At 41.4% G+C, this 20,414-nt stretch overlaps 2 protein-coding genes across 9 annotated transcripts in view; one reads left to right on the forward strand and one right to left on the reverse strand.

Annotated features, from left to right (window-relative positions):
• Positions 1-3,836: 3,836 nt before the first annotated feature.
• On the reverse strand, positions 3,837-7,226 carry TIGD2 (tigger transposable element derived 2). Its single transcript, XM_014842476.3, has 2 exons — positions 6,860-7,226; positions 3,837-6,682 (listed from the first exon to the last, which is right to left on the reverse strand). Exon 2 carries the CDS (start codon positions 5,759-5,761, stop codon positions 4,184-4,186), a length of 1,578 nt encoding a protein of 525 aa, XP_014697962.1. The 5' UTR covers positions 5,762-6,682; positions 6,860-7,226; the 3' UTR covers positions 3,837-4,183.
• Positions 7,227-7,253: 27 nt separating this feature from the next.
• The window catches only part of FAM13A (family with sequence similarity 13 member A), a 313,429-nt gene continuing 300,268 nt past the window's right edge, over positions 7,254-20,414 (forward strand). For 5 of the 8 annotated variants that reach the window (XM_070505393.1, XM_014842471.3, XM_070505395.1 and 2 more), the window contains exon 1: positions 7,407-7,665. The gene's annotated coding sequence lies outside the window, so the exon portion shown is untranslated. Of the gene's footprint in view, positions 7,666-20,414 lie in introns of all 8 variants that reach the window. The other 3 variants (XM_070505399.1, XM_070505400.1, XM_044766320.2) reach the window with 3 other exon arrangements.

Consider the following 20,414-nt stretch of genomic DNA (forward strand, 5'->3'; position numbering starts at 1 on the left):
CTCATTGTCTGGAGGGAGCCCCATGCCCTTAGGCACTAAGTCACCTTGCCATGAGCTGAGAAGCAACTTCCACTCCCTTCTTGGCCCCTGGTGACTGTGTGACCTTGATCAGATCATCTCCCTTTTCTGGGTCATTGGAAGGGAAATCATTCTCTTCTAAGCTGGGACACTTGAGAGTGAAAGGAGCACTGTAACACTTACTCTGATAACATTAACATTAACCACAACCAATGTAAACCAGGATGTTGCTGGGCAAACCAGGCCCAGTGACTCCTGGACTCATCAGTTAGATGGTGGGCAGTCCTGCTGGTGCTGATGCTGCTACTACTGGTACGGCTGGTGCTGGTGTTGCTGCAGCTGCCTCTTCACGTCTGGGTCCAAGTCTGCTCCTCCAGTTTCCCCCGTGCATTTGCACAAGCTGTTTGCATTTCTGTTTATAGTGTACAAGCTCATCATTTCCCAAGTGTGCCTTCAGCTGCTTAGAAGAACCCATTAGTCTTTGAGTCCTGTTCTCCCAGACTGCAGCTAGAGCAGGCCCCACCTGTTTATATTCTTACTGATGGGCCCCTGTGGTGACTGACAGCATATGCTGTAGTTCTGGGAGCTTGGGGGACTCTGTGCTGCCCTCCCAGCTATGCAGAAACCCCAGCCAGCATTTACAGTCACAAGGCAGTGCCCTGGACCTCAAAAGGGATGCCCGGGCCCCGTGGAGGTGTGCAGAGTCACTATGAGAGAAGGGCTGTGACACATTCTCCAGGATAAGCCTAGAGACCAGGGGTTCTCAAGGAACAGCAGTAGGATTGATTAGTAGCTGGTGTTTATGAACAATGCCCATTTAACCTGTCACTCTTGTACATATGAAGAAACCGAGGCTCAGAGGTCCAGAAAGCTGCCAAGCTTATCTAGGCAGAAAGCAGAAAAGCTGGTGTTTGCAATCCAGTCTGTTAGCCTTCAGCAACCCTACTTCTGCTTGGCCAGTGTTTCTCAAAGTGTGCCAATGTAGTATGCAAGACGACTTTAGGTTATAGATGCTCGAGTTAAAAAAAATTGTTTTATATTTACTTTAACTTGAATTAGATAAAGACCACAATTGCCACACAAGACGTGATTTTGCAGATATGATTGCTTAGGATGTAGATAAAGTATATATTTAAGATAAGAAAAGGTCACCTTTGTGAAAATACTAAAGACATGGCCCTCCCGGAGAGGGCGAAGTTTGGCGTGCAGGGCCCACCTTTGATTTGTAGGACCTTGGCTGCCCATCCCTAGCCACATCACTGGAGGCAGAGTGTCTCTGAGTAGCTGTGTCCTGCTTCATGTAGGCTGTGCCATTTAGTCCACCATGATCCTCCCTAAATCTGGGATATTCATGAGGAAGTGACCACACGGCTTAGTCTGAAGGTAGATTGAAAAGAGAGCCATTATACTCCTCTAATTCGGCTTGAACTGACTGTGGCTACTGATCTGGGTCCTGCCAGTTCCACTGTATTTATTGAGCAGTCCAAGTTTTTCAATCAACCCCTGTATTACTGAGACTGAATTAGGAAATAAACATTCCCACTATGCAATTAAAAAATAAACGACACTCTTAGTTGCCAAATACTTTCCACTTGGTCTGAGTTGTTAGTCTTTCAAGTCCTCTTTTAAAATATGACTTTTACAAATGACAATCAATAGATTTGTGGACATTTCCTTCAAGGTGCAAAGTCAAATGAGAGCACGTCATTTCTGTACTTCTCAAACTAAGATACATACGAGGAGCATGTGGTTAACCAGGATAACATGATGCACCTTCCTAGAGGATCTAATGTAATTAATATACTACAATACCTGAGAGGGGGAAAAGGTTTTTGTATTACATTGAATTATGGAATTAGAATGCACAGGTTAAATTACCATTTATGATAAAACGCAGAATTAAACCATTTCAACGTCATGACTGGAGGAAGTTTGAGTTTTGTTAGCAAAAAGTTCTGTGACAAATGCAAAGCAGTATTACCATTATCAAGTTTCAGAATCCCTTAGTCTCCCGGAAGCCAAACCTCAGGACTCATCCACGCAGTCTCACTTCCTCACGCCTATCTGGTAGGTGAAATTAACTGTGTAGATTAAGGAAGGTATGTTAATAATAATGTATGAATTTGTCCCCAAAAACGTGCATGCTTAGAGGTTTCCTAAAAATGCCTTTCTCAAACCCAAAGCCTTGGCTCCCAAGGCAGAATTCTCAGCTTTAAGGACAGCCTCATGAAGGGGCGTCAGAGACAGGCTCTCAGATCTCCTATCAAATCACCGTGAAGCTTCCTATACATGGCTGGGCCTAGTTACTGTAACCAGGGTCCCTGCGACATTTCTTTTGCTCTCATTTTCACTGATCCTATGTTACTTTAGTATGATAAAATATTCCAAGCGTTCTGCTTACTGCTCTCTTATCTACTTGAAAGGTATTTTATTACTTCAGCAAATTATTGCCAATATTAGTAACACAGGTTCTCTTCTATGAACCAACTCCACATCTACTGATTTTATTAACAGGCCTGGAGCAAAGAATTTACAATTCAATTCCCATTTCCTTTTATAATTCAACCTAAGATGACATAAACATGCCTGCATTCTTCTCTGTGCCTAGCAGTACAGGGTCAGTAAGTGATTTACTTTTATTCCCCACAGCCCCAGTACATAGTTGTATATCCTAGTTGCAAGTTATTCTAGTTCTCCTGTGTGGGACGCTGCCACAGCATGGTTTGATGATCAGTGTGTAGGTCCATGCCCAGGATCCAAACCAGCAAACCCAGAGCTGCTGAAGTAGAGCTCGCAAACTTAACCATGGGGCCAGGCCCAGTAAGTGATTTCTAAGTTGGAGCAACCTTTCAGTTTTCATTGAAATAAATTATTATTGCATTTCAGCTGAAACTAGTTACATGTATCTCTTATCTCACTTCCCTTTAAAGGGTTTTCCCAGTGCAGCCACACCAGGGGTGAGTCACACACTAGATCTGTTGAGCATCTTCTGAAACTCAATTTCTACAACTCAGTAACAGTGGCTAACACCCAAAGACGACTTATTCAGAGCCAGGCCCTGTTCTAAGTCCATATTATTTAAAATACAGATACTAACTCATTTAGTCCTCATAAAAACTCTCTGAGGCAGGTATTACTTCTGTTTTACAGATGAGTTAAGTAACTTGCCTGTGGTCACACAACAACCCATACTCCTCTATTGGTACTTCCTCAGGTTCTGTCTAATGTCAGTCCACTGTTTATACGATGGTCCACAAGTTATATGCTTGTTTATATTCTCAGTATTAGTTCTCACAGAAAAATATGCTACATGAAAGCAAATGACATCCTCATATCAAATAGCTTATGAAAGAGAAACACTTCTGACGTATCTAAACAATACTAAATGATCAAAATGACAGATAATAAAAATTTTACCCTTATCTCTTCTTATCGCAATCGTTTGGGAACTGAAATCTGTTTTTCTGGAACAGGGATGGCATTCTTTCCATGACGATGAAGGAATTCTCCTTGTTGTCAAATGGAATAAAACAATTGCAAACCCTTTCCCGAGGATATTTTAACCTTATATTTTCTTCCTTCTTTACACTCAGAGATGGCCAATCTGAATTGCTGACTGCCCAAATACCATTGGTATGGCAGGCCAATTTAAGGCTTTAGACCATTTTCCTTCAGTTCTCTCCTTTCACAGTAAAATACTTCAAGCATAATCTTTGCTGAGTTCTAAACATTCCAGCAGATGGATAAATCGTGGAAATGGAAACTTAACCCCAACCAATTTCAATTTGGAAACTGAAGTTCAGAGAAAGTCATAAAAATTCAATTTAAGTAAAATTTATTGATTGCCTATAGTGCACATGGTCCTCTATTAAACACAATGAAATTCAGGCACAAAACAGACACAAGATCCCGGCCTCAGGTACCTTATGATGTAAGTAGTATAATACAGAGTACAAACAGTAGACAGACAAGTTATATGTCAATGCTCATTTACTAGAGTTGACATTAAAGAGCAGTAATTCCAGTAATCCAAAATGGCATCTAATCCTAAAATCATTTATAAAATGTATTTGGCGTTGAAATCCACAGCACTTCAAATAACATAATTAAGTTCCACTGCAGATAAAGTCATAAAGATGCAAATACACTGAGACCCTTAGGAGCATTAATGACTTTTGTTATTCTGGATCTTCTGTTTTCTTCTTATTATCGTTCTAAGCCTCCGCAATACCAGTTTATCAGACAGAAGCATGTCATCTTGTTGTTCTAGATAATCCAGCAAATTTTCAGTCCATTCAAGTGCAACTTTATGGCTAATATGCTTCTCTGGATTCAGTTCTGTTTTTCTGGTCTTAGTGGAAAGTTTTTGTTCAGCAGGCTTGGCCTGGTCCTCTGCACCTTCACTGTCAGTCAGCACCTGACAGCTTGAGTCATTACTCGGAGATTCAAACCACTGATCAATATTCTCAATGTCAGCGTGTTCACAGTCTTCTGTATTCTGCAAAACCGTTGCTAAGTTAGCTGCTAAAATGGCTCCTTCATCAATGTTCATGCCTGAATTCTCTTCATTGCCAGGGAAAAGTTTTCTCCATGCTTTTGTTATAGTACTTGATTTTACCATGTTCCAAGCTCTTGATACTTCATAAATGGCATCCAACACTGTTAAGTTCTTCCAAAACATTTTTGGGTCAATTCCTTCATCCATGTATTTCTGGAGAAGTCCTGCTCGGTAGTATCTTTTTACTGTCGCTAGAACTCCCTGGCTCATAGGTTGAATAAGACTTGTGACATTTGGTGGCAAGTATTTCACAATTATTCTGCCATCATCTGAACTCAACAATTCTTCATGTGGATGTGCTGGGGGAAAATCCAAAAGAAGCACTGCTTTTTCTAGAAGCCCCTTGGATTTCAAATGCTTCTGTACCTGTGGCACAAAGTATTTCTCAAACCACTGTCTGAAAACAGAATGTTCTATCCATGCACTTTTTTGACTGAAATAAGTTACAGGAAGGTTTGAAAGGTCAGCTCCTTTGAATGCACGGGGTTTTTTTGCTTTTCCCACAACACAAAGATTAAGTTTGTGTAAGCCTGTGGCATTTGCACAGCACATAATAATGATTCTCTCTCTGCTTGACCTATAACCAGAAGTAGTCTGCTCAGTTTCAAGGGCTAAGGTCCTAGATGGTAGACATTTCCAGAACAATCCAGTTTGATCAGCACCATAAATTTGCTCTGGTTGTAGATTCTCTCTCTCAACAAATTCCTGAAAGTTACCACAAAATTCACTGGCAGCCGTTTCATCTCCTTTTAATTTTGTTCCTTTACCAGCCGCCTTTGGAATACCGTGGCGCTGCTTAAATCGAGTTAGCCAGCCAGAGGATGCATTAAAATCACCTTCCATCCCCAATGCATCAAAAAAGAACTTGGCTTGTTTTGCACAAATTGTTCCAGACACTGGAATCCCATCTGTTTTCTGTTGGTTAAACCACTCTATCATAACTCTATCCAGTTCTTCATATGTCGATGACTTCATGGATTTACGTTTGGATACCTCACTAGTAGGATCTGAACTGTTTGCATAGTTTATTATCCTTTCTTTGTTCTTTTTAATGTCACGAACTGTGGATTCCCCAATTCCATACACCACAGAAAGTTTTTTGAAAGATATGCCTTCCTCAAGTTTCTTAATAATCTCAAGCTTGTCCTTAATTGTCAACACTACACGCTTACGTTTCCCCAACATTTTAACTTTCTCGTATTTTAGGCGATTACCAGAACAAGATATTTAACTTGGATTTGAACACAATGAGACTAGAAAACGGGCTTTTAAGATCCTTCCCCTGTAGCCCTAGGACCTAGATGGACAGTATGCTGGCCAATTTCCAGGCAAGGCCTATGTGACTCTCTTCACCTTGCTATCTTAAAACTTACAAAGTTCCTACAGCAAAGACTAGCTTCACTTAACCCTATCTTCTCTCTTTCATCCTCCTCACTTAGTTTAAGGTCTTTTCATGAACTGCAATCTCAATGGAGATTGCAACCAATAGTGAACCCGCAAAGTCTCTAAAACCGTCCTACTGCATACTCGATTCTTCTTGCCAACATTAGGCTGAGCTTCTTTGCTAAAGGAAGGAGGACGCAGGTGGAAGTATTTGGGGAAATGTGCTAGGGAATAAATAGTTTAAGTCAAGAGAGGACGTGCAGATTTAACACACAGGAAATACAAGGGGAAAACTCACCCCCTGACTGTTGTCTTTGTCAGGCAGTGCATGGTGTGGAATGCTGGCTCTTCTAGGCAAGGGCTGCTATGGGTTACAAAGTGAGTGGTTATGGAAATCACAGGCAAGGGAAGACGAGCTGGACAGAAGTGAGCGATGCCAATAATGTGAAAGGGGACAGGCAGGAAACTTTGTACTCTAACACACACTAACTGATACCTAATGTATTTGCCAGCTGGAAAGGAAAAAGGTGGACAAGAGGTGGTGTCACATGATTAAAGAAAGCATTAAAAAACTTCATTGGTAGAAATCAGGACTCATGGTAGAAGGTATGGGGTGGAAGGCTCAGTGAAGATGTTACAATAATCCTGGTGAAAGATGATCCTCGATGGGCCAACAGAAGTAGTTCCTGTGGGGGTTGTATAGGCACTCGGACCCTCCGCAACCTAAAGGAAAATACCAAAAACATTTTTTTTCAATATCAGGGTCTGTGGCATTACCCACATCTATCCTGCAACTATGTTGAGAAAATTAACGCCTCCTATCAACGTGATGGCTAAATACGACAATAATGCTCTTAGGCATTATCTGGAGTCACAGAGCGCGGGACCTGAATTGCCTACCTCCTGAAATTAAGAGGTGAGAGAGAAGCCGTGGGGGCGAGGGCCTCTCCCCGGGGCGAGCTCCGGAGCGCGGGACGTCTCTGCTCACGCGGAGGGCGACCGGGGTGTCACCGCCGCAGCCAGCCAGCCCGCGAGCGGCCGCCGGGCGCAGGGCACGCCAGTCCGCGGGCCGGGGGCATTGCTCTCCGCCTGCCTGCGCGGCTGCCACACCGCCCTGCGAGCAAATGGAGTCACCGGAGGGACGCTGACACGAGCAGCGCGGCGGCGGCGAGGGGCGAGCGGCGCCGCCGGAGCCGGAAGGCGGGGGATTAGGGAGCACGCGCGCGCCCCCGCAGGAACGTTGTGTCGGCGAGGGGGCGGGGCCTGCGCGGGCGAGCGCGCGCGGCCCGGGGGCGGGGACTCCGGCGCGCGCGCGGGGGCGGGGGCGGGGCCGACCGCTGCGGCGTCCCCCCAGCGCCGCGTGGGTTCTGCTCCTGGTCGGGCGCCTCCAGCCTGCCGGCTGTTTCGCCGGCCAGCAGGGGGCGGTACAAGCTCACCCTGTCTTGGCCCTTCTCCCAGGGGCTCGGCTCTGCAGGCGAGGCTTCCTCCATCCTCAGGTGGAATAAAAATCGCACCCTCTGCGGGCTCGCGAGAAAGCGGCGCAGCCTCAGGTGCCCGGAGCGAGCTACGAATGGGGCTGGGCGAGCGCACGTGGAGCGTGTTTACAGATAGCTGCCCCAGCGCCCGCGCCTCCCAGCACCGGTTCCTGGGAGCCCCGCGCCCACCTGCCGGGACAGGACCAGCCTGAGCAGGGATCATGAGCCACGGTAGGAACGAGCGGACTAGGCTGCTAGCCAAGGGCAGGCATGCTGGCTCCCCGAGGGGACGGCGTTCAGGAGAGGAGCTGAGGCTTACGCTCTGCAACACCCACTTGAGCAAGCCCTGGGTGGCTGGGGCGCAGCACGGGCCGTTCAAGCTGGGTATCGAGTCTCCCCGCCCGCCCTGTGGGGTGCTCGAGTATAAATAGCCACGGTCTCGGTAGAAGGGGACCCTGTGTAAAGCCGACTGCCCCTAGAAGACGCGTACGCCTGTGGGAGGCTCCCTCGTGAATTTCCTGCCGCCCCTTTACTCCTCCTGCTTCCCTCTAGTAAAAAGGTAATTGCAGTTTGAGAGAGACTCCCTGATTTGTTTCAGATGGAGGTACCATACGTTTCTGTTTTGGCATTCTAAATGGAGCGAATGCCGGCGCCTCTGTACTAACAACCGCTGCGTGAACCGTGCCTTCTCCCTCTTCCCGGACGCGGTTCCCCAAGGGCCATCGGAGCCTTCCCGGGAGAAGGGAGCTGTGCACCTTCATCCTGCAGCCCCTGTTTACCGAGGAAACGCGTTTAGCCTTTTCTTTCCTTCTTTTTAGTATAATACCTTGAAAAATGGAAGTTTGAGTTAAGTTTCTCTAACGTAATGTCTAACCTTATTGGTTAACACAAAGTAGCATAGTACTTCGTCATTTATTTGCAAGGCCATATTGTTGCTAGAATGTTTCAAAGGGGACTGACACCTGAGCGTTCATTCTCCAGAAAAGGTGTTGATTCTAAGCTTTCCAACTGTCTGACTGCCCCGTCCAAACTCCTCAGTTGCCTTCCTGAAGGTAGGTTCCCCCCGCCCCATATCAACCAGTTTTGATGGTCTTGGTTAGCTATTTTGGGTAAAGTACAACTTCATACTAGTTTTATATCACTTTTAAAAGTTTGCCTCCTTTCCCTGATTTTGTAAGGAAAACAGTTGTATCTGATATGTAATTCATTCCCCATCAGGGAAGAGAACATTTACTGACTGCCAACCAAAGGAGGCAGCCGGTAATCAGATGTTAGCAGCCAAGCTTCCCCCCTCGCCCTCCAGCCTACTGGGATCACTGAGTTCCATCACATTTAAATAAAATGAACCCTACCTCTTATCTCCCTCCCCCAATATCTCTGGGGTTTCATTTTTCTTCTGGGTACCACTTGCATCATTTCTCTATTTCTGCTGAATTCTCCAGGTTGCTGCTGTCTTCTCTCTTACAGCTGTTCCCTTTTCATCACCTTGTGTAAATTCAAATCTGGAACACAGCCCGGATTCCCTGATTTCCTCAAAATACCGCTTCACACAAGGCAGTTGTATTTAGCAGACGTTTGATAAGAGGTTACCCAAGACAGTTGTGTCTTTACACAAGCTGGTTTTATCTAACAGACTTTTTCCTTTGTGTTGGGGGGAGGGGTCACTAATTGTGGTAGATATACATTAGAGCACTGGGTGGAGGGGCGGTGGGGGGAACCTTGAAAGGGGATGTCCAGCATACTTGTTTTATTAAGAGCCTGGTTGGCCACGGGGAGCTTCCTATGGTCAGTTCTCTGGAGCACAGCCTTGCTCCCTCTTGCTATGCCATCCTCTCCCTTCTCTCCCCAGCATTTTTCTGTCTCAGGGCCCCCTCTCTCCTTCCCTCTCAGTTGCTTGTGGAATCTTAAGATTCTTTTTCTGTATTTTTATTATGCAGAGCAATTTTGTATTCTTTATCACTTTTCTAATGTCCTTTACCCTTCACTGTCTTTTATTCTCTAATCAAAAGACATTTCACTCCTTGGGAAATTCTGCCACCAGTATCTCTTTCATTCTACATAGATACAACCTCTCTTAATCCTTATAGTAATACTCTGAGGTCGATGTTACCTCTATTTTATGTACACGAAAACAAAGGCTAAAACAATATATGAATCTTTCAAATGTAGGTGGCAGAATGGGGATTTGAGCCAGGTCTATCTGGCTTTAAAGCAACATGCTTGGCCTGCACCATCACAATCTAAGTATTTAACTCAAAGACATGAAAAGAAAAAGTGTATTGTGATTATTTTTGCATAATTAAAGTTGCCATTTATTAAAATGGAATTTTTGACTTAACCTACCAACAAGGCATTCTGGTCATGAGAGTACTTAAGTCTGCAACAGTGTTTACTAGACACGGCATCTAGTTCATGGGCATGTGAGTTTTCTGAAAACTACTCCAAATCACCTGAAAGTAGCTTATGTTTTTCATTGTTACAAGATCTAAATTACCTTTTCTGCTGAGATAATATCCATGCAAATACCTTATGTGGCCTGACTTTCAGTAGTATTCTTTATGCATAATAGTTTTGTAATAGAATAGGACATCGCTAGGTAAGTTCTTAATCTTGAACTGTTTTTTGGGGGGGATTCCGTTTACTTTATCGTTGATCCTCGTTTACTTGGAGATTTTTATGATGCATAAATTACTTACTCTTAAACTCTTCGGCTTAAAAGGAGGACGTGAAACTTTTGATATTATTCCATATGTATTAAACTAGTTTAATATCAAATAGTATTTGTTAATAATTGCAAAATATTTATTGCCGACAGAAAATCAATAATTTTTACAAAAACCATTTGCTGTCACCCACTTTAAGGGATGTAAAATATTCAGATAAAATACAAATTATTTTTCTTTTGAGATGCCCGTGTTTTAGGGCGGACAGGATATGAAACAGTTGTCATCAGTAAAATGAAAGCTTGTTCTTTGAAGTCTTTAGCTCTATAGTTACTTTACTTTGTATTTTAGACAAAAGCCCAAATTATTCATTTTTAATATAAAAAATTTTCTTTTAAATGGTGAGAGGTAGGAACACTTTTCCACTTGAATTTCTAGACACAAGTGAAAGGTCAGATTACTCATTGGAAAATCCCATATCTTTTTTTAAAAGTTGATAACTTGATTTTGAAGATAGTGATTTCTTAAACTCTTGAGTTATATAGATGCCCATTAGGGGACTGTTAAACTTAATTTTATGTTTCCTTTGTTGGCTGGTGGTAGGTTTTCAACTGATTGGCAGCATAGGCAAAAATACGAGAATGAGTTCCTAGGAGGGTAGAAACGATTTAATAGGGTCAAAAAAAATGAAAATTCCTGGTGGAAATGGTTAAGGAACAATTAGACTTGCCTCCAGAAAAACGTGTGGATATAAATCAAAGAAAGCAGTGAATTGCTGATTGGTGTCAGCCATGTGGGTGGGAAACGTTAGTGAAATTGATAGACGTCCCACTGTACCTTTCCAAACCTGCCCAGTTTCCACCTCTTTAAAGGGCCCTCAGTTCTGTCCGGTTGGTCGGATCAGGTTTCCTGAGAGCACTGTGCACCAGAGCACGCACTCTCGCTGTCCCCACACGTGCGGCTTCATGCTTTTAGCTTCTTCGTGCTTCTCCGTTAGCCTGGAGGTCCTCTCCTTCCTCTGTTACTCTGTACATCCTTCAAGTTCTAGTTTGTCCCCAAAGCTGCATTTCTCAAGGTTGCTTCTCAGACTTTATGAGTTAGAATCACCTGGGGTCCAACACAGGTTCTGGGGCTCACTCCATGGGTGAGGCCCAGGAATCTCTATTTTCATTGAGCATTGCAAGTGATTCTAATATGCTAAAGCTTGAAAACCATATGTTCAAAATGGTTGTCAATATTCTGAGATTCCTCTCTTATAACATTTTTTTGGGAGGGAGTTTTTCTTCCTCCTCCTCCCTCTCCCCCACTTCTTGAATTATATACAATCTTTGATGGAAAATATGAAATACAGAAAAGCAAAAAAGGAAAATAATAATACCAACATTCAGAGTTAACTGCTGTTAACGTTTTGGTGTGTATCTATTTTCTCTCTTGTATCAATGCAATTAATTACATATAGGTTGTGTGTATATACGTATGCACATACTTTTAAAAATGAGAACCTGAAGTCATACGTAAGATAAGCGCCCTTATTAACATATTATAAATATTTTATGATATTGTTGATTCTCATCAGCCAGATACCACCAGGAACACACCTGTAGCCAAAATTGGGCTTACAACGAACAGTAGCAAAGGAGACCCATAACTTGCAAACCATGGAGTGGTGCAATAAGAGGGAGCCAGGTGGAGCTTGTTATAGGATTTGGGTAAGGTGAATTTAGGGAGGTTTAAAGAAAGTAGGGGGTCTAGGTGGGATTTATTCCAGGCATGCAAGACTGGTTCAACGTTTGGAAATCAATTAATGTAATCCATCACATCAACAGGCTAAAGAAGAAAAATCACAGAATCATGTCAATAGATGCAGAAAAAGCATTTGACAGAATCTAACACCCATTCATCGTAAAAACTCTCAGCAAGCTAGGAATAGAGGGGAACTTCCTCAACTTGATAAAGAGCATCTACAAAAAACCTACAGGTAACATACTTAATGATGAGAAACTGCATGCTTTCCGCCTAAGATCAGAAATAAGGCAAGGATGTCACCTTGCACCGTTCCTGTTAAATATATTGTAAGAGAAAAAGCCACTAACCTAGTATTTTGTATGCAGTGAAATTATTCTTCAAAAATGGAGAAATAAACACTCTTAGACCCAATAAAGAAAGTAGGGGGTCTGTTCTGGACTGGGTGCCGTCAGAAAGCAGGGGCAATTCAGCTATGGGGCATGTTAATTTTTATCTAGGAGCTAGAGGAACAGAGAGGCTAGAGTCACCACTGGAAAAGAAACAATAGTCACTCCTGCGAGCCAGGAGAGGGGATGTTTGGTCATTTTTGTGGTTGTACAGCAGTCGCCCTCCCGCCTTGTTAAATTTCTCTTCAGGCAGGATTATAGAGTGATCTTGTTTGTCTTGTTTCACCCCAGTCACAGAGAGTCCGCCTCTATTGTCTGTGAACTTATTTGCGTTCATCAGGGTAATACCATCCCTACCTTGTTTGTAGCTTTCAGTACATTCTCAGAGGACCCATGATCCAGGAGTTTAATAATAATCACTCATAGATGAGCTCATTCAGCCTTGAAGCATCCCTAATTCATCTGGGTAGATATGATGCAATCCTACCTCAGTGAGAGGCTCTCGTGCTTGAGGAAGCCAGTTATTAACACCTGGCTTCAATGCTGCTAGATTCAAAGACCTCAGGATGGTATTTCTCAAATTCAGCTTTGGTCAGTTTTAGAGCGGTTCATCATCCAAAAAGAAATCGCGTAGCATCAGCAGTCATTCCCATTCCCCCCAGCCCTGTCTCCTGTTCCCCAGGCCTTGGCATTCACTTGTCTCTGTGGATTTGCCTATTCTAGACATGTCATATAAATGGAATCACGCAATATGTGTCCTTTGTGGCTGGCTTCTTTCACTTAATGTTTGCAGGGTTCATCATGTTGTAGCCTGTATCAGTACATCATTTTATTGCTGAGTAATATTCCATTACATGGATATACACATTTTATCCATTCATCAGTTGATGGCCATTTAGGTTGTTTCCACTTTGGTTGTTATGAATAATGCTCTGAACATCCACCTGCAAGTTTTTGTCTGGACGTATGTTTTCATTTCTCTTAGCTGTATGAGTCAGGATTGCTGGGTCATGTGATAAGTCTGTGTTTAACCTTTTGAGAGGCTATTTTCTAAAGCAGTTTACATTTTTACAGTGTATGAGGACTCGGTCTTAGTCCGTTTTGACTGCTATAACAAAATACCACAGGCTAGGTAGCTTAAACAATAGGAATTTGTTTCTCACGGTTCTGGAGACGGGGAAGTCCAAGATCATGGCGCCTGCAGATTCAGTGTGATGGCTGGTGAGGACTCACTTCTTGATTCATAGGTGGTGCCTTCTGGCAGTGTCCCCACAAGGTAGAAAGGGCAAAGGATCTCTGTGGGTCTCTCTTTTAAGAACACTAACTCCATTAGTGAGGGCTCCATCCTCCTGACTTAAGCACCTCCCAAAGGCTCCACCTCCTAATGCCGTCACTTTGGGTATATAGGAGTTCAACATGTGGATTTTGAAGGGACACAAACATTTAGATCATAGCAGTCTCCAATTTCTCCACATCCTCACCAACACTTATCTGTCTTTTGATGTATAGCCATCCCAGTGGATGTGAAGTGGCATCACCTTGTGGTTTGATTGGCAGTTCCCTGATGGCTAATTTGAGCATGACTCTGTTCTTATTTACCATTTGCATATCTTTTGGTGAAACATCTATTCAGAGCCTTAGTTCAGTTTTTAATTGGGTTATAAGAGTTACAACAGTAAGAGTTAAATGTTCCAATTTACTGTTCTGCCACTGGCTTTCCTGGAGGGGAGTCAGGAGAAATAACCTTCTGAGGAACATCTCTGTGTTTAGCCCAACTGATGTTGAAGATACTGCTCATGGTATGCTGTCACTTTGCTTAAGGATTCATGTGAGAAATTCTGGCTATCTTTAATGTCAGAAAAAAGTTATGATTTCCAGATGAAATTTGGCTTCCTTTTATCTGACACAAGAACTAGATATGTCCATTTTAGCATTGACTTGTGCAAATCTGTGAGCTTAAGTTTGTGCTTGATTGCTATAACTAATTCATTTTTAATTACTAGTACTTTTCTTTTTCTTATGTATTGTTTTTTAATTTTAATATCTTAACGGTAACTCTCTTTTTATATTATAATTATCTCAACCGTTGTTTTGGAAGCATGTGAACAATAAAATTAAGAGACCTGACAGGCAGTACATCTTAGCAATAAACTTTATGGGTTCTGGAAACACAGTCTCTGGTTTGTACTTCTGTCTGCCACCTACTAGCATGGAATCTCTGGCTGGTTATATAAAATCTTTCACATCTGGAAAATGTGAATAAAAATCATACTGATTTTGGTTTTGTTGTAAGGATGAACTGAAATAGTATGTATAAATTGCTTTGCAGAATACCCAACACATAATAAGCTCTAAGTAAGTACTAGCTATAACTTTATTAGTTCCTACATCTTTTGACTAGAAGGAAATACTTGCATTCTCTCAACCCTCTAAGAAAGGGGGCTTTTAAAGGCGCTATAGAGAGCTAAAACAACAATAGTGGGAAGGGCTAGGTTATTTCATACACGTGTAATGATTAGGGTATTTCTGAGAGTAGATTATCTATGTTTGTAATTATAAGGAGATGCACAAAACCACGTCAGAATTGTCTATTGAAAATTCTCATTTCGTTAATCAAAACCAGATGCACATTCGAAATTCTTTGCTTTAACCCTAAATCACAGCATATTACATGTACTGTGTTTTGGGCAGATTTTTAGCCTGATTACAGGTATCTGAAGGGGAGGGTAAAGATGTAAAATGTGGGTATGATGCAATTGACAGTCTTCAAGTAGTCATCTTTTCGGAAATATATTTGAAATATACCCTAGTTTATTATCTTTATTCTCCTTTATAAGGTTTAAAAACCATAAAAATTGGAGAGAGGGGTATATCTCTGCCCTGCCTATTTTTTGTATGTATTATATCTCTCAACCTAAACCCTGACTTTTCAATTCTGAAAGTTGGTAGGTAATAACTATCTCTTTTTCCTTGGCTTTTCAAATTTTCCCTAACCCTTTCCCCTCTACACTTAAGCCTGAAAGATTCACAAATTTGTTTCCCCTCTCCCTTATCTTCTGCATTATGTTCTTCTCCTTTGGGGATGTAACAGTGGAATCTAGCCAACAGCTTGGAAAGTCCCTAGCAACAGTGTGCTGAAATGGACGTGCACTGCCTTGATTGCCTGATAAGGACACATTTATGGGATTGTTAAAGTCATCATTTTAAAGCTGACTAGACTTTTAAATAAATTTCTCACTTCAGTTGGTTGTTTGCTTCCAACAATGTTAAAAAGAAACAGGCTAATTTATGTAATAATATCAATTACTACAACACAGGAGTTAATTTTGCACTGACCATGTCTGTTCTGAAGTTTCTCTCTTTTTTATTAATAGGTGGTTTTAGTTAATTTATTATTGCTATAGTCACAGAAGAGTATTTAGTTTTTTCGGATATATCTTCCATATATAGCATTGAGAAGTTAACCTACTTTCCTTCTATTTTCTTGTTTATTGGGATGGCAGGATTCCCTCCCTTTTGCACAGTTTGAGACTCTTTGATGTAAATGGCTCAGGCTGCAGTAGTTAATTGCTTGACCACTGGGAGTTTTGTTATACCCTGATGAGGGGGAACAAACATTGTTATATGTAAAATAGAGACTTAGCAACAATTCACATCTGTAAATAACAAACTATGGCAGCTATAGTAATGTGGGATGTTATTAAACGGTTAACTGCCACGTGGGTGTACAAGAGTCCTAAAGCAATGTCCCCTCTATCTTTCCTAACAGACCATGATAGCCTAGCAAACTATGACTCATGTGAGTTTTAAGGCATTTAGGATTATAAATTATATCCGTAAAAAAAATCCACTAGAGAGGAACATAGTGTCTACAATGGTACATGACACGTGATATTCTCTAGGTAAGTATTTGGTTGTTAAATGAATAAATAAGTGAAATCTTGTTGTCTATGCTGGTTGTACATCTTTCCAGCTGTGCGATTGGGCAAATAATTTGATTTTTGAGTTTCAGTATTTTTTTTTATAAAATGGGAATGATGGCATTCATATCCTAGCTTTTTTTCATGTTGATTGAATGAGATAATATAGGAAAAAGCACTTGCTAATATTTTAAAAACATAAACTCTCGAGGGTACCTCTTCTCTAATATTTTTCTCAGTTGTAATATTGGTTCACAATTTATACCTTAGAACTGGCACTGATGTTCAATACGTCATTGCCCTTAGCCTAGTCACAATTGGAAATCGTGTGATCCAAAGAGAGGGGTTTACTGATCTTAATTTAACGTGTTTGTGAGAACATAGGTTTCTGTCAGAGAAGCATGGGTTTGAAACCCAGCTATGTCCATTCCTGGCTGTGTGAGTCTGAACCTCTCTTGAGCCTCAGTCTCTCATTGGACAAACATGAGTAAAGCCTATACTGTGGAATTGTTGAGATAACTAAATGAGACTGTACATGAAAGCCTTTGGCAATAAACAAATGTTAGTGACTGTTCCCTTTACCTCCTCATAAGTCAAAACATCTTTTAAATCTTGTTCTGGAAATTACTCAGTTAATAAGACTATTTTCTTATTTGCTTATTTTTTATGCAAAAGAAGTTTTTTGGTTTTGCTTTTATTTTTCTGGATTTTTTTTAAAGAATATAAATCCCTTGGTGAATACAATGCAGTCTATACAGAGGCTGAAATATAATGTACACCTGAAATTTACACATCGTTATAGCCACTATGACCTCAATAAAATAATTTAAAGAAAAAATATCCTGTTATGGGCTTGCAGTGGGTTAGGCACTGTGCCAGCCATAGGTCATATATATATATATTTTTAATTTTTAAATAAAAAACCAATTTTATTGTACTGGATTCTTACTTAAAAAACCAAAAGTAATTGCTGCAAGAATTTCAAGATTCTCGAAATAAGTAAGATTTGAAAAATGCAGTGGATTCTTCCTGATATAAAAAGGTTGAAAATGAGGGACAGTGCTATACTTCTACTTGTTTCTTCCCTCTTACTGCGTTCTTTTTGTATTTTTCTTGCAGTTTTGAGATATAATTGACATATAAGTTTTAGGTGTACAACAGGATTTAGTTTATGTATGTATTGCAAAATGATCACCACAATAAGCTAACATCTATCACCTCACATGGTTACACATTTTTTTTCTTGTGATGAGAACTTTTAAAATCTACCCTCTGCAGCTTTCAGTTATACAGTGTTGTTAACTACAGTCACCATGCTGTACGTTACATCCCTGAGACTTAATTTACAACTGGAAGTTTGTACCCTTTGGCTACCTTCACCCATGTCCGCCACCCTATCTTTATTATTCTTGACTTTTTCCTTTTTCAAGTCTCTGAACTTTTTTCTCTGAAATCCCTTAGAAATCATATCCATGTTCACATTTTACAACTCTTTTTCTCATGACACTCATGTAATCCCTATTTCTTGTCCTAACATTTCTTTTTTTCTTTTCTTCTTCTTCTTTTTTTTTATTGCTAAGGAAGATTAGCTCTGAGCTAACATCTGTTGCCACTCTTTCTCTACTTTATGTGTGTTGCTGCCACAGCATGGCTGACAAGTGGTGTAGGTCTGTGCCCGGGATCCAAACCTGCAATCCTAGGCTGCTAAAGTGGAATGTACTGAATTTAACTACTATGCCATGGAGCCAGCCCCTTGTCCTAACTTTGAAAAGAGTCCTGAAGTGCTTCCAGGAGCAACCCAAGGTTTATCACCATATATTTTAATTCATTAATTGTACAAATATTTATGTTATGAAGCTTACAAGGGAATAGAATACGATACTGCCCTGTCCCTCAAAAAGTTCTCAATCTGAAAAGGCAGGTTGGCAGACAATAATAATGCCATGTATAAACAGGCTAGTGGTTTAAACCAGGCATATGTGCACAGGAGGAGCAATGTTCCTCAGGAATGCTAGTGACGTTGGTGCAGGGTGTTGAAGAATGTGCATGAGTTTGCCAAGTAGACAAAGGAGACAAGGACATTTCTGGCAAATACAAGATTATGAACAAGATTCTGAGGTGGCAAAATGCATACCTTATTTAATTTGTGGAACCACACTGTATTAGCTTCCTATTGCTGCTATGACAGATTCCCACCAGCTTAGTGCCTTAAAACAACAGAACTTTATTACCTTACACTTCTGGACGTCAGGAATCTGAACTCAGTTTCACTGCGCTAAAGTTGAGGTCCTTCTTGACACCCTAGGGGAGTCCTTGCCTTTTCCAGCTTCCAGAGGCCACCTTCATTTCTTGGTTTGTGGCCTCTTCCTCCATCTTCAAACCCACAGCCTTGCATCTTCAAGTCTCTCTGACTACATTGCCTCCTCCATTGTCACACTCTGACTCTGACCCTCCTGCTTCCTTCTTACAAGGACCACTGTGATCAGATTGGCCCCAGATAATCCAGGATAATCTCCCCATCTCAAGATCCCTAATTTAATCATACCTGCAAAACATCCTTTTTGCCAGGAAAGGTAGCATATTCGCAGGTGCTGGGGTCCAGGATGTGGACATCTTTGGGGGCCGTTATCCAGCCTACTTGAGCAACAAGGCTAGAATTGAAGTTCTCTAATGGAGATAAGGCTAGTATGAAATTTGACTTTGAAAAACGTTGAAAGCCGTGTGGAGGAGTTTGGAATTTAGTCTAACTGTAGAGGTCAACAGTTTTTATTCTTAAAGTTTAAAAATAGTACAATAGATGCTCACTTCAGTGTCTGTACTCTCAAAATTAAAATACAAGTATGTAGATGATCACAGATCCCTTGAAGCCCGTCTGTAGAGCCTGAGACTTAAAGGCAATGAGCAGGAAAGTAACATAATCAAATCTGTTTCAGAAATGTCATGGTGTAGTTGTATCAAAGTGATGCTGATGAGATACGGCATTTTAAAATTTTAAAAAATGGCTGTGGGAACAGAGGAAATTGATTCGAAAAACTTTTCTGAGGGAGAATAAATAGGCTGTGGTGATTTAAAAAGCCAGAGGAGGCTGCAGCAACCTTTGAGATGTTTATGAAAATGATCCTAATGTACACTTCCTACTGAAATTTTCTCCCACTGTGTGACTGATTTCTAGAGTCTGACTAAATCAAGTGCAACTTTCTGCTCAAACATGTTGTATTTCCCAACTAAACAATTTCTTCTATTAGGGTAACCATATAGCACATAGTCCAAACTGGGGCAATGATTTTTATAACCATTTAAAAAATATATGAATCAAACTTATTTATAAAACACTAACCTAAAAATTCTGTTTCTACAAAGCTTCCTTTTTAGAATGTGGTGGTCCAGGGTGTCTCCTGGTGGCGTGTTTTGCGATGGCCCACACGTGCCTCCTCAGCTCCTCCTCTCGTGAACTGGCCCACAGGACCTTGCATCAGAGTTAGAGGTGGAAGGATGTAGCCTTTTTGCCAAGATGCAAATGCATGCGGACGGGAGTGAAAAGATCTTTCCAGGGAAAGTAAACTTTTTGGTGAAGGGCTACATCCAAATGCTGTCTACTGGATGCTCTATTTGGAAGAATCCATAGTGGGCTATCATGGACTTTGATTTATGTTCTAGTGGCATTATCCTTCTTATAAAGCTAGAGATCAATTCATCTAGGTCTCAGTATTTAGACTTTTCTTTTATTCTTTTTATTTAAAAGATGTTTCACCCTCAATTACAGAGTTGGACCCATTTAGCTTTTCCCCAGTCGCCTCCCTTCTTACTGTTCTTGACCACCACTCCTTACAAAGGCTGGTGTCTCTTAAGGATCCTTCTAGGTCATCCTACTTTTAAGATGGCTAAACCTTAAGAATTTTACATTTTAAATAGTTTGGTAAATTGTACAGTTAAGTGTTTCTTCCTTCCCTCTAGAGTTGATATTAATGAGTAAAAATTTCTGCCCTAAATGAGAGAACAATAACAAAATCCAAGGATCACTGACCACACCCTCGTCTCACAAGGAAATCTGAAGTGGTGAGGACTGGGATTCAAGTTTTCAGCTCCCATCATCTTGTGTAGCTTTTTTAGGAGATGCTGAAGCCTGATGATGAGGCTGCCCAAAGCCCCTTCATGGCACCAAAGTCCGTCATCGGGCTGTTTCTGCTTGCCAGTATCCTACAGAACCACGCAAAACACCCACAGCTTCTGCTCAGGATCAAATCTGTCTCCACATCTTGACCATT

This window comes from Equus asinus, chromosome 3 (assembly GCF_041296235.1).
Source record: "Equus asinus isolate D_3611 breed Donkey chromosome 3, EquAss-T2T_v2, whole genome shotgun sequence".
Lineage (NCBI taxonomy): Eukaryota > Metazoa > Chordata > Mammalia > Perissodactyla > Equidae > Equus > Equus asinus.